The following is an 18,003-nucleotide window of genomic DNA, read 5'->3' as shown; positions in this document are numbered from 1 at the left end:
ACTCATCAGAGGGACCGAATTCCTAGCCACAGAATAGTAGAATGGCCCTGACCGATCACCAGGAAAATTTTGGGATTTAAGACTATGGGGCTCTAAGGTTCCCATCATGCTAGCATAGACTTACTTGGGCAGCTCTTCAGCTATCTTCAGCATCATGTGATTGGGTAGGACGTAGCTGCAACAAAGAACACAAAGGCTGAGAAAGATCGGGGGAACACAAGATTCTGCCATGATAATGAACAAATATCATGAAACAAACAATGCAGTCACCTAGCAGGAAAGACTCAGTTACAGATCTGGGCAGCAAATCCATCTTTCTTTTGTTAGCAGGTTTACTAGGGCTTGTTTCAAGCTATTAAAATAATTTGTGTTCAAGCACTATCTCACCCATAACTCTCATCCTCCCTCCGGGCTGTTCTGTCCCTCCAAGAGTAAAGCAACTGAAAGGCTGTGAGCTGCTGGGTGTTGAGGTGCTTCTTCTGCTTTCTATACAGCTCCAGGTAAGAATCTTCCATGAATATCGGTTTGATGAACCTCTGCAAAGGGTTAAGAGAACAAGAGTAGAGTTCTGGTTAAGTAAATGTATTGTGGGCCCTAAATCCATGCTCCCTGAAAGAGTAAAAGTCAGAGAAATGAACAGACCACCCCTAAGGAACAAGTGACTGGGGAGCTCCCTCAAGGCCTGGGTTCAGACTCTGGCAAGGCCATACCTTGAGGCAAATGTCCTTGCTCCGCTGCCACACCACCTGCAACTGAGCTGGCTGCCCATTTGCTCGGTCCCACAGATCTGAGCGCATCTTATCGTAAATGTAGAGGAGGTAGTGAGTATCATGGCGTGCGTAGTTAAACATTTCCTCGGGTAAAGGTCTAGAGAAGCAACAAGGGGAGTCGGGGTGATTTCTTCTAGTGACGACTATCTTAAGTATTATACATGTAATAAATATTTGTTGAATGAAGGAATACTCATCAGGTCCTAAAGCACAAAACTTGAACCAACACAAAAATTCTATTATTCACATCAGATTAGCAGTTGGGTGAAAGAGATAATATGGTGACCAGAATCTTAAAGAAATGCAAACTGCTTGTTTCCTCCCCATACTATCTATAACACACACAGAGGGCAACCGCATGGAAGGACTGTTGGATTTGGACAGTGATTTAAACCAAGGTTCTGCCTCCATTCCTGGATGGGCCCTGGGCAAAGATATTTCCAGCCATGTTACCTCTGCGCACAATGTTTTAAGGACAACTTTGATAAATGGGAGAGGGTCCAGAGGAGGGACACGCAAATAGCAAAAAGGTTTTCAGTTCCTCCCACTGCACAATCAGTCAAAGAAAAGGTGGATGCTAAGCATGGAGATGAAGTTCTCTTCTAGTAAGCGAAGGGCAATCATCTGAATGAGAGATTAGCTTTGGTCTACTTGGTCCCCAGGAAATAATTAGGAACAATGAATGGGAATTCAGAGAGACTACATAAGGCTTGAAAAATCTGCTTACTATTAGGGCAACCTCAAGATGCCCCCTCCCTGAAGGTCCCCAAGCCCAGGATGGATGGACACTTGTGGAAGGTGCTGGCAGAGGGGATTTTGGGGCAGCAGGATCTTGGGAGGCTCCATTTTCCCGAGATTCCCTAAAGTCACTGAATTTCTCTAAGCTTCAGCTTCATCATCTGGAAAATGTGAGGGTTAGACTAGACGACTTGAAAGGTCCTTCTCAGTCCTCAATCTACGCTCCTCTGATGATCTCTTTTGACCCTCAGGACAACACTGTGATCAGTTCCAGGATTCTTACTTTCATCTTATGGATAAGACTGGGAGGTTAACCCTGGCCTACTCTGAGCCTTGGTAAGGGCTCTGCCCATGGCAGCATACAGCTCCTCCAGGCTTTGGTTTGTGCCCTCTCTTACACCAGATTTTACTACCCTCTATGGAGGGTGCTAACAGGATTCGAGGGGGCACCACAGCGCCCAGAGAGCAGGGTTTATGAGCTGGGGGCCTTTACGAAAATGCCTCGGCTTCTCTGAGGATCAGTTTCCCCCACTGAAAACAGGGATAACCATTGTACAAACTACCTCCCAGGGCTGTTCTATGAAGAGCCATAATAAGTCATTAAGTCATAGGGATAGGTGAGTTGTGACTTTTGTTATTTTACTAACTTGGGTTGACTTGATTGTCATTTTAGAGAGTTGGGTTACTTCCCAATCCCCAACTGCACGGAGAAACTTTGCTTAGTGGCACTTTCAAGTGAGGGGTGGGATGTAGTGCTTTGACCAGGTATTAGAGAACAGGAACACAGAGCTTCCAGGAAGTCCGAATGCTATGCCACAGTATTATGCTTTTTACTAAACACCAAGTAAAAAGCTAAAAGCTACCACATTTGCTATGTACACGATACATCAGTATCATAAAAATGTGAGCTTAAAGCATAAGAGAACTGCACAGATGAACACGGTCACTACAAGTCTCCTTTAAGCAGTTACTAAAAATTACTTCCTCCTCATTCTCTCCTTCTATCCACAGTAACAAATCCAGTCCATACAAATGCACATTATCCCTCTTAAATTCCCTGCTGCTTTTATGCTCATGATAGTCCTTATAGAACTAGCAGAGAACATCTACCTTGTATGTAAAAAAACCTACCGAGATACAAACCCAGTCCTTCAAAGATGAGGTCCTGAACTGGTACCCAAATCTCAGCCAACAGAGTCACCTGCAAGAAACATACCTTATCCTCCAGTCAGCCAATTGATATTGCTTATTTGATTCCACATTGCAATAGAGTTTCAATAAGTGATCCAGTGAGTGTCTGCCAAGGTTAAGGATGCGAGCTGCTTGGTGGGTATCAAACATGTTCACCACATACAGCCCAAAGTCTTTCTGCAGCCATTCGATGTCCATATCAGCACCATGGAAGACCTAGAAAGCAAAATCCAAACCATGAAAAACACCCAGAGCTAATTCTGCCCCAAAGACTGAGCTCCACATTGAAAATATGAATGTAGATTAGGCTGTGGGTCCAGTTTGATGAGTTTATTTCAACCTGGAGAGTAACCTAACCACATGAGAAGCTACACAGCATTCCCATTTACAACTATGCTGAGGAAATAACGGCACTGCAAAACTGGGTGGAACTTAAGCAATCAGCCAATCTAGCTACTTTTCCATTACTTCTATAACAAGTCTAACCAGTGTGCCTCCAACCCCTTCAGGAAAAAAGGGACCCATCACTCCCAAGGCAGTGCAGAACACTTCTGGATGACCATCCATAGTTTTTATATTCTAGAAAGGTTTTTCAATTATATTGATCCTAAATTTCTCCAATTTTGCCCTATTACTAGAGCTAGCCTAGAACTAATGTTGGGTCCTCTCTTGTCCTCCTTCCATGAGACAAAATGGTGGAGGAGAAGGAGTGCTAGATTTGGGGTGAGAAAGACCTGGATTTTAATCTTGCTTGGGATACTTCTTAGAGGTGCAACTATGGACAAGACACTGAATTTTGCCGAGTTTCAGTTTCCTCATCTATAAAATGTAGATGATGACAATATTTGCTAAAGAGTTGCTGTGTATATATACTACACCAAGTGATGTATTATATAGTGTTATGTGAACTTTAAAGCAGTATTTATTACTGACAGCCAGCCCTTCAAATACCTGAAGACAGGTATCACTGTCCCCAACCTCTCTCTCACTAGTCTTCTCTTCTCCAGTCTAAACACCCCCCAATTCTTCTTAACTCATTGCCATTAAACAAAATTGAATCACTTCAGGCTCCGAAAATGGCATATTAGCATCATCTATGTTGTACTGTATTTTATTTCTTTTGTTAAAATATTTCTCAATTATACTAATCTGGTTTGGGCAGTGAGCTGGACACATCTTCACTATCCCGACTGCTGTCTTCTCCATGTTCTCTAACTTATCGACACTCTTCCTAAGATACAGAGCTCAGAATGAACATATCACTCCAGATTTTCCCTAGAACAAAGGAGACAACAGGAGACTAGCACCGCCCTATCCTCTTGAAAGCTATATCTTTCAAACAGCCCAAAATCACAGTAGCTGCTGGCACACTGCCAATTGGGAGTTTGCTGAACACCAAATCCCTCAGTTTTCCAGATAAACTATTATCTACTCATGTCTCTTCCTCCTTGTATCTGTGAACCTAAGCATCTATTACTTGTGTATCTGTCCCTATTAAATTCTCTTACTCCATTCAATTTTATGTTGTTGTGAGGCAAGATTCTTTTGGATCTTCATCCTGTCAGCCAGTGTGCGAGCTCTGTGTCCTTCACCACATCTCTTCCACGTTCTCCGACAGAATGCAACCTCCACTATCCCCTCTCACTAATTTTTCACTTACGTATAGCCTTCAAACATGCCCACGCCTCTCCAAGGCCCAATCCTGAGAAACCTTCACTAGACACTACCAGTCCCTCAAATTATATGTGGTACTAATGTCTCCTCCTTTGCAGTCAGACTTGGAAAACCCCATCTACACATGTCTTCACTTCTCCTGTCATTCCCCTTTGTGATCTGGCTTCAGATTCTCAAATACAGCTGCTCTTTCCAAAGTTACTACTTGATGACAAATCTGAGAGTCTTTCTTAGTCCTCATCCTTGACTGTGCTGATGCATTTGACACTGACTTCTCTCTTCTCTAGGGCTTTCTAACACTAATCTCTCCTGATTCTTCTCCTACATATAATACTAATCTCGATCTTCTGAGTGGCTTATCAACCACACTTTTGGAGCACTGAAAGCTTTTGGGTCTCTAGGCTAAGCTGTTCCTGAGATCCTGGAATCAAAGCAAAGCAGTTGCAGTTGACCCGTGTTCAGTTCAGACATTCCCTCCATAAATTTGCAGAGCCTAGACCTAATATAAAGTCCAAAGTCAAGAAGCCAGAACATTGAAAAATAATAAGGAAAAAAGTTCCACCATAACTTTACTGTAACAGTGATGAAGATGCTTAAGGTGCAAATACAGAAGAAAAGAATAACTCGTACAATATTCATGATTAGTCTTCTGGAATGCTGGCTGGTCATTACATTGATCAGAATTCAGAAGTCTTTCAAAATTGTCTTTACAATATTTTAATTGTATGAAATGTTCATTCTTCTGATTTTGCCCACTTCACTCTGTATCAATTAATACAAGTCTTCCCAGGATTCTCTGAAACCATATAACTCATTCAGTCATTCCCCAGTACCCCAAGGGCACCCCTTCAGATCCTAATTCTTTGCTATTTTCAAAAAGAGCTACTTTATTTAACTATTTGCAAATTATAATACTCATACTACCATCTAACCCACATCTCTTCAAGATTTCCACAAGAAACGTTCAAGACTTTATGAAATGTTTTACTAAAATTTGGGCAAACCATGTTCACGGCATTTCCCTGGGAAAATGTTTAGTAACCACTGAAAAAAAGAAACGAGGCAAGTCTGGTACGAATTGTTCTTGCTGAGGCTATGTAGGGTTCTTTGTGATCATCACTTTTCTAGAAGTGTATACACTATCTCTTTAATAACTCATATAGTCTTGTGATTCTGTTGGTGTGGATGTCCTCTTCACAAAAGTCATTGCAAACTCATGCATACCGGTCCATCTTGTGCAACTCCTGTCCAAGTCATTAAAAATGTCTGCCACAGGGAAACCACCCTGTGTCCAAGACACCTTTTTTTCTATTCTCTCTCCACTGGAAACAGAGGATACCAGGAGAGCATTTGGCCCATCCACCTGGCTGTGGAATTAGTCTATCTTCTTCTGTCCACTTCCCTGATGTTATGCTTCACTGAGGTTCTTCTCTGACATTCCTCATGGGTCCTGGCCTGCCCCTACCTACCACAACCTCTCCATTGACCTCTGTTTGATTTTCAGGTCTGACTCCTCAGAGGCTCTCATGTTCCATGATGTGTATCCATAAAACACTAGAAGAAAACTGATATTAAAAAGATGGGCTTCTGACTGAGGGAGAAGTTTGGGGTTCTTAAAGGAATCTTGCAATTAACTGAAGACAACCTAGTTCAACTGTGTGTCCAACTTATACATTTATACTTTGTCTTGTGTATGTGTCTATCTGTACACTCCCACCAATACCAATTCATACACATCTCCTATGTTTATATTTATGGATGTCATCTGGTTGGTTGACTCAAGTCCCAAAATGCTTCAGAACATCTGGAAGAGGTCTGAAATCACTCAAAAGAGTATGACTCAATATCTATACAGGAAAGAAGTAAGTGTACGGAGAATGTCGATTGCCCAGATTATAATATATGTGCATGTGTGTACATACGCATGCATACACACTCACCCACGCACCCCACTCCCTTCCAAGGCTTTCTGAGGGTTGGTACAACCAACAATGCCGTTCATAAGATGAGTATTTAGAGGACCCTCCCACCTACAAGATTCCTTCTTCAATCAAGATTTTGCACTGGGTCATCACTGGAGGAAACCTTTAATGAATCTGCTTCTCTTTTTTTATGGCTTGCTAGATATTTATGATCAAGGGGTCAAACAAATGCGTACCTATTATATTATTCAATAAATCGTAAATAATTAAAATTTGGCCAGAAATAAAAATCAAGCTCACTGGCCCACAGCTGTCTATTCACTTCACAGATAACCAGTACAATCAATGGGTTACCATGGTTTGTATTTGGTCAGATGTGAAAGTAAACAAATATTCTTCTGAATGGCTACCAGGCAAATGTCATCTGTTCTGGATCAGATTCAAAGCCAAAAGTTTAGAGGTTATCTATTCTGACTCTCATTTTATAGAGGGGAAATTAAAGTCTGAAGAGAATAATTAAATGACTTGTCCAAGGTCACATAAGTGACAAATTGCAAAGTCTGAATAGTAACCCAAGTCTTCTAATCCCAAAGCCAATGTCCTTTTCCCTACATCCTTGTCAAGCTCAGGCTGCTCTAGTCAAGAACATGGCATAAGTCCTTTCACATTTAGTGAGTTTATATGAAAAGAAATGGTTAGCAGCTTAAGCTACTGCTCAGCTCTTCCCCTCATCAAAAAAAAAGCACGAACCAACCTTAACGATGGATGGATCTGTGAAGCTCTCATTGAGAATATATAGGTCACTTCGAAGTTCCAGGGTATCAATAATGAAATCTTCTGTTCGGGTTGAAATCTGCATGAGGCATGTCAAACCTAGGAAGCTCCTGTAAGAGTGGTGCTAACACAAATAGGAAGAGAAGATAGGACACAGAAAAAAGGATGTCACTTTTTATTCTATAACGTACCAAAATCCAGATTTTCAACTTTTGAACAACTAATTCTTAGGAGAAAATAGATGGAAATTACAATTTTAATTGCTTTCCCAGTAAGGAAAATAAAAGAACACACCAAATTTTAAATCAAAGGGGAAAACAATCCTACCTCCAAATCTACACCAAAGTCTTTACAATTCAGGAGTTTTTCATTGAGTTCCACGAGTGCGTCGAGGGTGGTTACAAAATGGCAGGGTGTTTCTCCTACAGGTTTGTACATCTAGAGCAAGAAACTACTGTTAGAAATAGTAAAAATGATTAGCCACCTTCCCCAAAGTCAAAACTAAGTGTTGAGTTGGACACACTCCTCAAAGTTGCTGTCATTTACTTCTAAGAACCTAACATCTACCATAAACATAGAAATCACCCAAGTATCTCTTGTTCTTAAAAACCTTCACCAGATCCTATTAGATCCATCAGCTTTCATCCTAAATCTCTCTTCCTCTGCTCAGCTAAACTTTTTTGAAAAAGCTGTCTACACCTGGGGCATCCACTTTTCTCATTCCTTTTAAAATCTCTACAAGCCAGCTTCTGATCTCACTGCTCAAATGAAACCGCTCTCTGGAAAGTTCCCAATGATCTCCCTCACTAGCAACTCTAAAGGCCTTTCCGCAGCCCTTATTCTGACTGCTCTACAGCATCTGAGACCTGATTACTCTTTGCCCCTAGATATTCTCTCGTCTCTTGAGTTTTCATGATATTGCCCTCTCTTTTCTTTTTAATTCTCTCCTTCCATCTCCTTTGCTGGTTCTTCATCATGTCATGCCCATTAAGGATATACCAGAAGGCTTCACCTAGACCCACTTTTCTCTCTCCCTCAGTGATTTCATCAACTCCCATGGGCTCAGTTATCATCTCCATGAAGCTGTCTCTCAGATCTATAGATCTATCTATATGTATGAGTATGATATGCACACACACACACACACACACACACACACACACACACACACACACCACACACACATGCGCTGTACTTGCTCGCATCCCTGGAATGCTTTTCTTCCTCACCTAGACCTCTTAGCTTAGACCTAGACTCCCTCAGCATAGGTATTGCTTATCATAAGAGGCCTTTCCTGGTCTTTCCAATGGTAATTCTATCCCCTGAGAATATATCTCATATATTCCTATATACTTTGTACATGTTTTCTCCTCTCTTTGAAGATCTCCTGGAAGGCAGACACCGGCTAACTTTGTTTTTATGTTGCTAGCACAAACTTAGCACAAAACCAGGCCCATAAAGGATGGTTACAAATGAATATTGGTAGATTTTCCCTTCCTGTAGGGACACCATTCCAGAATTCAAGTTGGGGACTAACCTGAATCTGTGGCTTCTGAAGGACTTCATCTGGTATGGCAAAGTGATCGAGTTCATACTGATAGGGATGAGCAAACCTGGATAAATTGAAAAAGAAATAAAATCAAACAAAGGAAAAATCACAACCTTCCTGTACCCTGATCTATTGTGATTTGGAGAAAGGGAATGAGAAGAAAGACCTTAGAAAAAGTGGATTTTTACTACTTGAAGTGCACCATACGATTTAAATGGTACACACATCCTAGAAATAATTTAAAAATTGCATTATTTCTAATAGCAAAAACCTCGAAAAGTAGGGAATGGCCAAACAAGTCATGGTCTATCAGTGTAACAAGTACTATTTTACAACTGAAATTTCAGGATCTCTTAATTCAGTTATTGTCGGTTTTCCATCTACCGACAAAGATTAAAACCCTTAGATGTCGTAGGAATAGTTTATGTGAATTACTGCGGCAAGAAAAAAAATCATCTGGTGGGCAACCTAATAATAATTCTCTTCATACTTAGCCAGGCCAGTACTCCACTAATGGTCACTAAGACCATGACTGATTGGCAGGATTTGTCAGATCCCAGGGCACTCACTCTTTCCACTACAATGAGGGAACCAAAAAAATGATGCTATTAAGAAAGAGTGCAAGAAAAATAAAATATGGAAAGGCTGACATAATGAAGAACAAATGAAAGATGAGCAAAAGGAAACATATACACAATTATTACAAATATGTTCAAAATGAGTAAGGCTATATGAATGTAAAACCAGAGGGATCCGAAGGGATTTTATGAAGTTACTAAAGGGCAGCTATAGCTCTGTGGGTAGTGCCAGGCCTAAAAATGGGAGTTCAAATCTGGGTTAAAATCTGGCCTCAGCCATTTCCTAGCTGTGTGACCCTGGACAAGTCACTTAATCCCGATTACATAGCTCTTCCTGTTTTTCTGCCTTGGAACCAATACTTAGGGTTGATTCTAAGAGGGAAGGTAAGGGTTTAAATGCAAAAGAAAACAAAAACAGAGAATTACTAAGAGGTTGCTATTGTTATACATGTAACATTAGATGTAGTAAAAGATTTCATTTGAGGTCCTTGGCTGGAATCTCATCTTTGATACTACCTCAAGGGTGAGACTCTGGGTTCCACTTACAATCTCTTTAAATGGGGATACTGAACTAAATGGCAGCTAAGATTCTATTGAGAGCTGACTTTTAGAACCCTGCTCTCCCAGTAATGGCTAAAGTCTCACATATCCTGCTCAATCTGCTGAGTTCTCTGTTGATAGAGAAAATCTGCCAGTGCAGGCGGCACGTCCAAGTCCTCAGGGCGTTCCTGGCGCTCCCGCCTTTCTTTGGTGAGTGCTGGAGACCAAAGTGGAGAAAACTTGATTTTAGACACATAAGATCAACCCTTGAAATGCCAATTTCTAAAGGGACTGAGACGTCATGTGACAAAGCCACCAGAAGGAGGCCAGCTTTATGATTTCCTAGCTTTGCATTTAACATTCCTGTTAATCCCAGCCTGAAAGGAAAGTTGACCAAGACAACTTACCCTGTGCCAAGGGTTTCTGAGCATTTGGCTTGATGAAGATTTTGGGGACAAACGGCGTGTTGGAATTATCCACCTTTTCTCGAAACTTGAGCTGAGGTCGAATGATGTTCTTGGCATGAAGCAATCGGAAGGTTTCAGACTGTTTTTTCTTGTTATATTCTCCTGCCTATAGAAATAGAGAAATCCCCATCTTGGTCTGTACTAATATCCCTTACAAAAGGCCTGCTGCACTAAATGAACTAGAAAGTAATATTCCAAATAATAACTTTCCTGTCAGTGAAGACACATTTAAAGAATAAAATTCTTAAAGGCCTTTAGGCAGCTCTGATGAGGGCAGGAAAAAAGAGCCTAATTAGGTGGTATGCAAGACAGCAAGCAAAATCAGAGGTTAGGTTTGTGTCCACAAAACCAGGACTAAAATTTTGATTGGCAAAAGCTCATTTTATGGTTTAAATTAGGAATTATAATTAACCAATATCAGAGCAGATTGAATAAAGAGGAATCCTCACCTTACGATTCCAGCTAGACACAATTGTTTGAGGGACCTGCATTCCAGCGGGGAGGATAGGCTGTTGATTCTTGTTTAATCCTGATGCTTCATCTAAGAGAATACCCTAAATCAAGAAACCAAAGGAGACAGACATTAACAAGCCTTTATGGAGCACCTGCTGTATACCAGACCCCATGCTAAAAAATGCTGGGGATACAAAGAAAGGCAGATTGCTGCCAACCCCGGAGAGCTGTTTCAGTTGAATACTGGTACCCCACCCCACCCCTTACCCCACACAGGGGAGGGAGGAAGTGCTCCCACTGGGCTGCTGGGTGGAAGGGGGGATAAAGTGAGGAATGTCCTTAGTGAGTTTAGCAAGGGGGAGGGAGGCAGTGAGTGTGGCTGTAGAGAGAGCTCTGCATGTCATCTTTGGCATGTGTGCCATTGGTTCGCCATCACTGTACTAAGGGTTTGCTTCATTTATGATAGAAAGCATGGGTTTGGTGGAAAAGAGCTCTTGATTTGGGGTTAGAAGAGACCTGAGTTGGAATATTACCTCAGAAACTTATTAGCTGCCTAATAGATAAGTCATTAAGCCTCAGCTTCTGCCAATAGGAAAATGAGGATAATAGTATTTGTGGAATATTGGAGGGTTGTAGTGATACAATGTCTATAAAGGTCTTGTAAACCTTACTGAGATACATACACATAATCCCCTATTAGTATATGCTCTCCCAGAAGCACCATTAGGCCAAATTACTCACAACTCTTTCAAGAATAACATCATTGGAATCAACCAGCAAATCAAACTTGTCCTCCAATTCAGTCACTTTACTTCGGTCCTTAATGTGGCTACGGCAGCCGTGATACTGCATGACCTTGCTCATACTAAGGGAACAAGAAAAAAGGTTAATTAATTTATTTTCTTACAAACTGGAGAACAGTGGAAAGGAAGGCATCTGAGAGGCTTTACTCTTACTGTGCAGTGACCTGTCAGTAATTCTTTTTTTTTTCCTTTTTCTATTAAAAAACAACAACAAACAAAAAACCTTACCTTCTGTCTTAGAATCAATGCTGTGTATTGGTTCTAAGACAATAGAGTGGTAAAGGCTAGGCAATGGGGGTTAAGTGACTTGCCCGGGTTCACACTGCTGGGAAGTGTCTGAGGCCAGATTTGAACCTAGGACCTCCCATCTCTAGACCTGGCTCTCAATCCACTGAGCCACCCAGCTGTCCCCACCTGTCAGTAATTCTAACAGTAACCCATCAAAATTTGCCGATGAGTCTAAGGGCAAGCCCTCACTGCTTTTCCTTGTGACTAGTTACTGAGATTGCCTGCTGAAAAGTCACCTTTCCATTTTTTCCTCCTTCCAGTTGTTTTTCCAGCAGCTGCCAAAAGAACCTTCTTAATACATCTGTCTGACTAATATGTACTGTGAGGCCCCAAAGGTTTCAGTGCCTCTTTATGTCCTATGGCATAAATAGAAATTCATCTGCCTGATCCCCAAAGCTCTCCATCCTCTTATTTAAATCATCTGGACTATGGCTGCATGATCACTTGAAAGGTATTCTTGGTCAGCTGTAAATTAGACTAGGTAGCTTTTGGGGCCCCACTCAAAAATCTATTAATACCTTCCTACCACATTTCATATTATTTCCCTTCATGCCATCAATATTCCAACCGCATTATTATTAAGATTCCTGAATTTGGCAGTTTCCCACTTCTCAAGGCTCTACCTAGGTGAAACCTTCTCTGTATGATCTTCCCTCCATTGCTACTGTCATATTATTGTATTCTGTCTTTCCTCAAAGGCTCCAGATCACTCTGCCTGCACCCCCTTATCATCTTATATACTTTACTTATCTTTACATTTACTGTACACTCCCTACAAGACCACAGATGCCTTGAGGACAAACATTGTGTTGTTTTTAATTGGTTTATCTCTAGGGTCTAGAATAATCTCTTGGAAGCAGTAAGTGCTTAATAATTTTGTCAAACTGCAGTTTTCCCTTGTAAAATTTGGAAGACCAACGAGACGACTTCTACAATGCCTGTTAATTCTACGTATTTTATAGTCCTAAAGGAACAATAAACAAATCTTACATTTCATTTCTTTACTGTAGTGCTTAGGAAACAGTCATTTTTGGTAACCCTGAGATGTAACTGTTTAAAAAAACCAGACTATTAAGATCCAGAGCATTATTCATCTATAGACTTCAAAAGTGTCTTAATTCTCCAGATAACATTTCTAGTAGCTAGTCAATATTAATGTCTGTAATTCGACAATTTGTATATGAGCCCAAATTATACAAGTGCTCATTTCTCAGTCCCGTACATTAGTCCAAAAAAAAACAAGCTTAGTTTGGGCTAAATAGTCTTCTCCAGAGTGACTCAAAGTTCAAAAGGCAATTGTTGTTTGAAAAAAAAAAAGGTTAACTTCCTCATTTTCATGGTACCCTTCATAATACAGAAATGACTCTGCAGTATAAATACAAAATACAGCACGTCATGAATATTCCTTAAAAAAAAAAAAAACAAAAATCTCTACTATTTTTTTTAATACTTCCATCACTGGTAAGAAAAATGGCACTGAGGACTTACCACTGAAGTAACCTGTCTCCTTGTGTTTCACAAAATGCCCGGAAGCCAGGAAAACTTCGGTAAAAATCATACTCATCTCCAGCCTGTGGCAGCCCATTGGAAGCTTTAGTAGCAGCCAGCACAGATCCAAGAGCAAACTGCCAAAAAACCAAATAATAAAAGTTAGTATTTATATATCACTTTTAGGTTTGCAACAGACTTTACATATGTTATTTCATTTGATCCTGACAACAGCCCAGAGAGGCAGCTATTATTATGCCCATTTTACACATAAGGAAACTGAGAAAGATGGAGATAAAGTGACATGCTAATGGTTATAAATAGTAAATATCTGAGGCTGGGTTTGAACTCAGGTCTTCCTGACTCAAGACCAGATTCTATTCACTGTGATGCCTCCAAATAGTATGTAGAAAAAATGTGGGACTTATAAGGGTTAAATCTAGCTTACTCTTATGTGACTGCAGACAACCACTTCCTCTCCTGGAGCCTAGATAACATGCAGCCAATGATATCTGCATCATCTATCTCATATGGTGGCTGGAAAAACTTTCTAGACCTTTCTATGATTTGAATTTACAAACTGAACACTCTCTCCCCAGATGCAGTTTGCCAACTGTTTATAACTTAGAGATAGTCTTAAATATTTGCTTGGGGCACTGTGAGGCAAAGTCATTTGCCCAGGATCACATGGCCAGCCTATATTGGAGGTAGAATTTGAATCTTGGTTTGACTCATGCAATTGTTGTTATTATCATGTGGAAATGGATCAGGGAAGACTTCATGAAGAGGATAGTATTTAAACTCAGTTTTGGAAAAAAAAAAGCATATAACATGGACTAAATACTTTAAAGGTATAAGTTATCACAGTGATGGCAAACCTTTTAGAGACCAAGTGCCCAAACTGAAACTCTCATGCTGCCCATCAGCCCCCACCTTACCCCAGACTGGGAAGGAGGAAGAGCTACCATTGGGCTACTGGGTAGAAGGGTGGGCCATGTGAGAAATGTCCTCAGGCATGGTGGAGAGTGGAAAGGAAGCAGCCCCCTCTGGCACACTCCAGCACATGTGCCATAGGTTTGCCCACATGGAGTTATGTTAGGCATTGGGGATATGCAGAGATATTGCTCTGAAAAAATGTAGAAGCTAATAGGAAGAAAGATCCCCAGTGTGTATATTATTCTACCAAGAAGGAAGCATATAAGAAATTAAAGTGTGGTGTTGTGGAAAGAAGCCCAGGTCTGCAGTTAGTCTGGGTTTGAATCTCTAAACTGCTTTTTGCTCTCTGTGTGGCAAAGCTGGACAAATCACTTCTTCCTGGGCATCAATTTCTTCATCTGAAAACGAGGAAAGAGGTATTGCATGAGACCTTAAAGATCCCTTTCGATAGCAGACACTGTAATAATAGTAATCATTTACAGAACACCATATAATTTTAAAAATAATATGAGCTCCTCTGAAGAAGGCACATCAGGGATTATCCCCATTTTATTGTCAGGATAGTCAGATTTGGAAGTTACATGACATATGCGCCCAGGATCACAAAGCTAGTGTCTTGAGGAGAGGATTTGAGCCCAGATCTTCCCAACTCCAAGTCCAAGGTTCTAGTCACCATGTCACTGATGCCCATTCTACTTGATGAGGCTGGTCATTAATCAATCAATTAGCATTTATTATTATTTTTTTAAACCCTTACCTTCTGTTTTGGAATCAATGTGTATTGGCTCCAAGGCAGAAGGGAGGTAAGGGCTAGGCAATGGGGGTCAAGTGACTTGCCCAGGGTCGCACAGCTGAGAAGTGTCTGAAATTATATTTGAACCCAGGACCTACTTTCTCTAGGCCTGGTTCTCAATCCACTGAACTACCCAATTGTCCCCTCAATCAGCATTTATTAAAAGTCTACTATATACAAATTATGGTATGTGGATGTGATACAATAAACAGTACCTAAGAAATGAGGAAAGAGATGAGTTTTAGGGAAATTTGGAGAGACTTGCATGAAGGGAGACAAGAGTAAAATGAGAAGAATCAGGAAAAACACATGATCCACCGTCTGAATGACAAGAGAGATGATGGGGCTGAAGGCACAGAATGAGTCATATATTTTTTGGACATGAAAAATGTGGGAATTTTTTATTTTGTCTATTTGTTATAAGCAGGAAGTGTTTGCAGGAGGCTCAAAAGAAATGACTTAAATTTTGGGCATAAACATTTATAACTTGAAAATGAGGAATTACTACAAATTGGGGTTTGCTTTATTGTTTTGTTGATTGTCTAGAGGAAAGAAAGCGATGCAGAAAATCTCACTAGTGTGGATTAAATTTTAAAATTTGTCTTGCATTTCCAAGCTAGTTGTTACTAGCATACCACCCATTATAAGGGATTTTTCTTTCCTTAGGCTTGCAACTTTGACATTACCCTTAACTCCTCTGTCTCACTCCCCATGTCCAATCTGTTCCCAAGATCTACTGATTTTATTTCTGCAACATCTCTCAAACACTACCCCCTTCTCTCTTCAGATGCAGGCTCTCATCGCCTCACTCACAGTGGATTACTGCAATAGCCTGTTGGTGGGTCTGCCTGTCTCTAATCTTTCCTGGACTCCAAACCATCTACTCCTCACAGGTCTGACCCCATTCAATCAATGTCAGTGAGTCTCTATCACCTCTTCTGTTTGGCACTCAAAGCCCCTGGGTATCCTTCCTAACCCTTCAAGACTTTTGCAGTCTCTCAAACTTTTCTCTTCTGCAAATACTCTCAGGATTCAGTGGCCCTGGCCTCCTGGCTGTTCTCCAGGCATGGCACACCATATCCCACCTCCAAGCCTTTCCTCTGGGTGTCCCCCAAGCCTGGAACTTTCTTCCGCCTCATTTTCTGCCTCCATGTTTCCATTAAGGGCCAGTGAAAATCTCAACTCTTTCAAGAAGCCTGTCTTCATCCTCCTTAATGCTAGTGCCACCTTCCCCCTGTGGATTATTTCCAACTTATCCTGCATACATCTTGTATTTTTGTATAGTTATCATGCGGCACATATCTTTGTTTTCATGTTGTCTCCAAGAGGCTGTGGGCTTCTTGAGAGCAGAGAGGAGCTTTTTGCCCTTCTGTGTATCCCTAAAGCTTAACACAGTGCCTGTTACATGCAGCCACTGAATCCTTACCTAAGGAGGAAAACTGTATGGGCTAGGCACAGTGTTAAGTGAGAGGAATGAAATAGTGCTTCCCTTCAAAGGATTAGGGGCAATTATTATGCACTTATTATTATGCACAATTATTATACACTTACTGATATGTCCATATCAGACCCTGGGCTAAAGGGGAGGGCAGTCTTTGCCCTCAAGGGACTTCCATCCCAAGGAGGAAAGAAACAAGATGCAAAGATACAAGTATATACACAAATATACAAAATGAATACAATGTAGTTCTGGGAAGGCATGCACTAGAAGCTGGGGAGAAGAGAAAGAGCTTCCAGTAGGAGGTAAATCAGGGACACCAATTCCTGGAGGGGAGGAAGAACAGCATTCCCCACATGGAGGACAGATGCAGAATGACAGATGATAAAGGGCAGTGAGAGAAGTAACAGGTACGGTAGGCAATGGACAGGCTGTGGATGAAGAGCTGGCTCTGGAATCAGAGATCCTGGATCTAGTGAGTATTACCAGTGTGATCATGAGCAAGTGACTTCTCCCTGGCCTCAGTTTCCCCCTCTGTAAAATGCGAGAGTTGGACTAGATGGCTTTTAAGGTCCCTTTCATGCCTAGATCCAGGCTCCCATAAAAACACTAGAGATTCTGACTTGAGGAAGAAGGAACATACAAGGGGATGATGACTAGAAGGGAGGAGATGACGTGGTGGGGGAGGGACAGACTGGGAACAGACAAGAGGACGGAGAGAAGGGATGGGGGAGAAGGGCAAAGTGAGTAGGGAAAGTAGCTAGATGGATCCAGAAGAAAGGGGCACGGGCAAAGGGATGCTCAGAGGAATGTGGGCAGGAGAAGGGGAATGAATAGAACAGGATGGACAGAGGGAGAGGCAGAGGTGCAGAGGGCAATGGAGGAGGATGGACAATGAGGCAGAGACAGAGAAAGATGGGCAAAGAAGCATGGGCAGTGTCCCAGGCAGCGGGGTCGGAGATGGTCAAGGCAGCCAGGAGAGTCCCTAGGCTGGTTCTCTGGAGAGGAGGTGGATTCTCAGACAAGACACCTCGCGGGAGAGAGGGGGAGACCCTGGGAGGGCAGGTGCCTTGGGGCTCCCAGGATCGTGGCTCGCTCACCTTTACGAAGCTATCCGCGTCCTTGAACCCTGGCAGCACCATCATCCCGCTCGGCTCGGCAGCCGCCGGCGTCGCCGCCGCTTCAGGCCCGGGTCTCGCTCCCTTAACGCTGGGAGCAGCCATTTTCCTGCCCCCTCCCCCAACACCGGAGATGTTCTCGCGAGAGAACCGTGGAAGTAGGGGGGGGGGAAGGCGTGCTCCTAGGTACGCATGCGCAGAGAAACGCCAGCGCCACAGCTGGTTGCACGTTTACAGACGTGGCTGTGGGAGTTTTAGAGAACCACGCTGCTTTGATTTCAGTTAGCCACGTGGGCCGACTTCATTTTACCTTGGAGGAATCTGGGACGGGAAATGTAACTTCGAATCCTAGATTTAGAGAGCGTTCTAAAAGCCAACCTCTACTTGTTTTACAGGTGGGGAAACTGAAAGCCAGGGATGTCTAGAATTAAGGATATCCAGGCATCCGGAAAGCTGAATGGGGAGAGCAATGTGCTGGGTGGC

At 41.9% G+C, this 18,003-nt stretch overlaps 1 protein-coding gene across 2 annotated transcripts in view; it reads right to left on the bottom strand.

Moving 5' to 3' along the window:
- The window catches only part of EXOSC10 (exosome component 10), a 40,020-nt gene extending 22,345 nt beyond the window's left edge, over positions 1–17,675 (bottom strand). The window contains exons 1-13 of one of the 2 annotated variants that reach the window (XM_001364160.4): positions 17,503–17,675; positions 13,236–13,372; positions 11,398–11,521; positions 10,653–10,757; positions 10,144–10,309; positions 9,842–9,953; positions 8,607–8,682; positions 7,397–7,507; positions 7,050–7,193; positions 2,725–2,915; positions 711–867; positions 388–536; positions 125–175 (exon numbers count right to left, since the gene is read on the bottom strand). In XM_001364160.4, coding sequence (XP_001364197.2) covers positions 125–175; positions 388–536; positions 711–867; positions 2,725–2,915; positions 7,050–7,193; positions 7,397–7,507; positions 8,607–8,682; positions 9,842–9,953; positions 10,144–10,309; positions 10,653–10,757; positions 11,398–11,521; positions 13,236–13,372; positions 17,503–17,625 — 1,646 coding nt within the window. In that variant the 5' untranslated portion in view covers positions 17,626–17,675. The remainder of the gene's footprint in view (positions 1–124; positions 176–387; positions 537–710; positions 868–2,724; positions 2,916–7,049; positions 7,194–7,396; positions 7,508–8,606; positions 8,683–9,841; positions 9,954–10,143; positions 10,310–10,652; positions 10,758–11,397; positions 11,522–13,235; positions 13,373–17,502) is intronic. The other variant, XM_056795773.1, reaches the window with a different exon arrangement.
- Between the last annotated feature and the right edge of the window lie 328 nt (positions 17,676–18,003).

This window comes from Monodelphis domestica, chromosome 4 (genome assembly GCF_027887165.1).
Source record: "Monodelphis domestica isolate mMonDom1 chromosome 4, mMonDom1.pri, whole genome shotgun sequence".
Taxonomy (NCBI): Eukaryota; Metazoa; Chordata; class Mammalia; order Didelphimorphia; family Didelphidae; genus Monodelphis; species Monodelphis domestica.
This window is presented reverse-complemented; position numbering and strand designations above follow the sequence as displayed.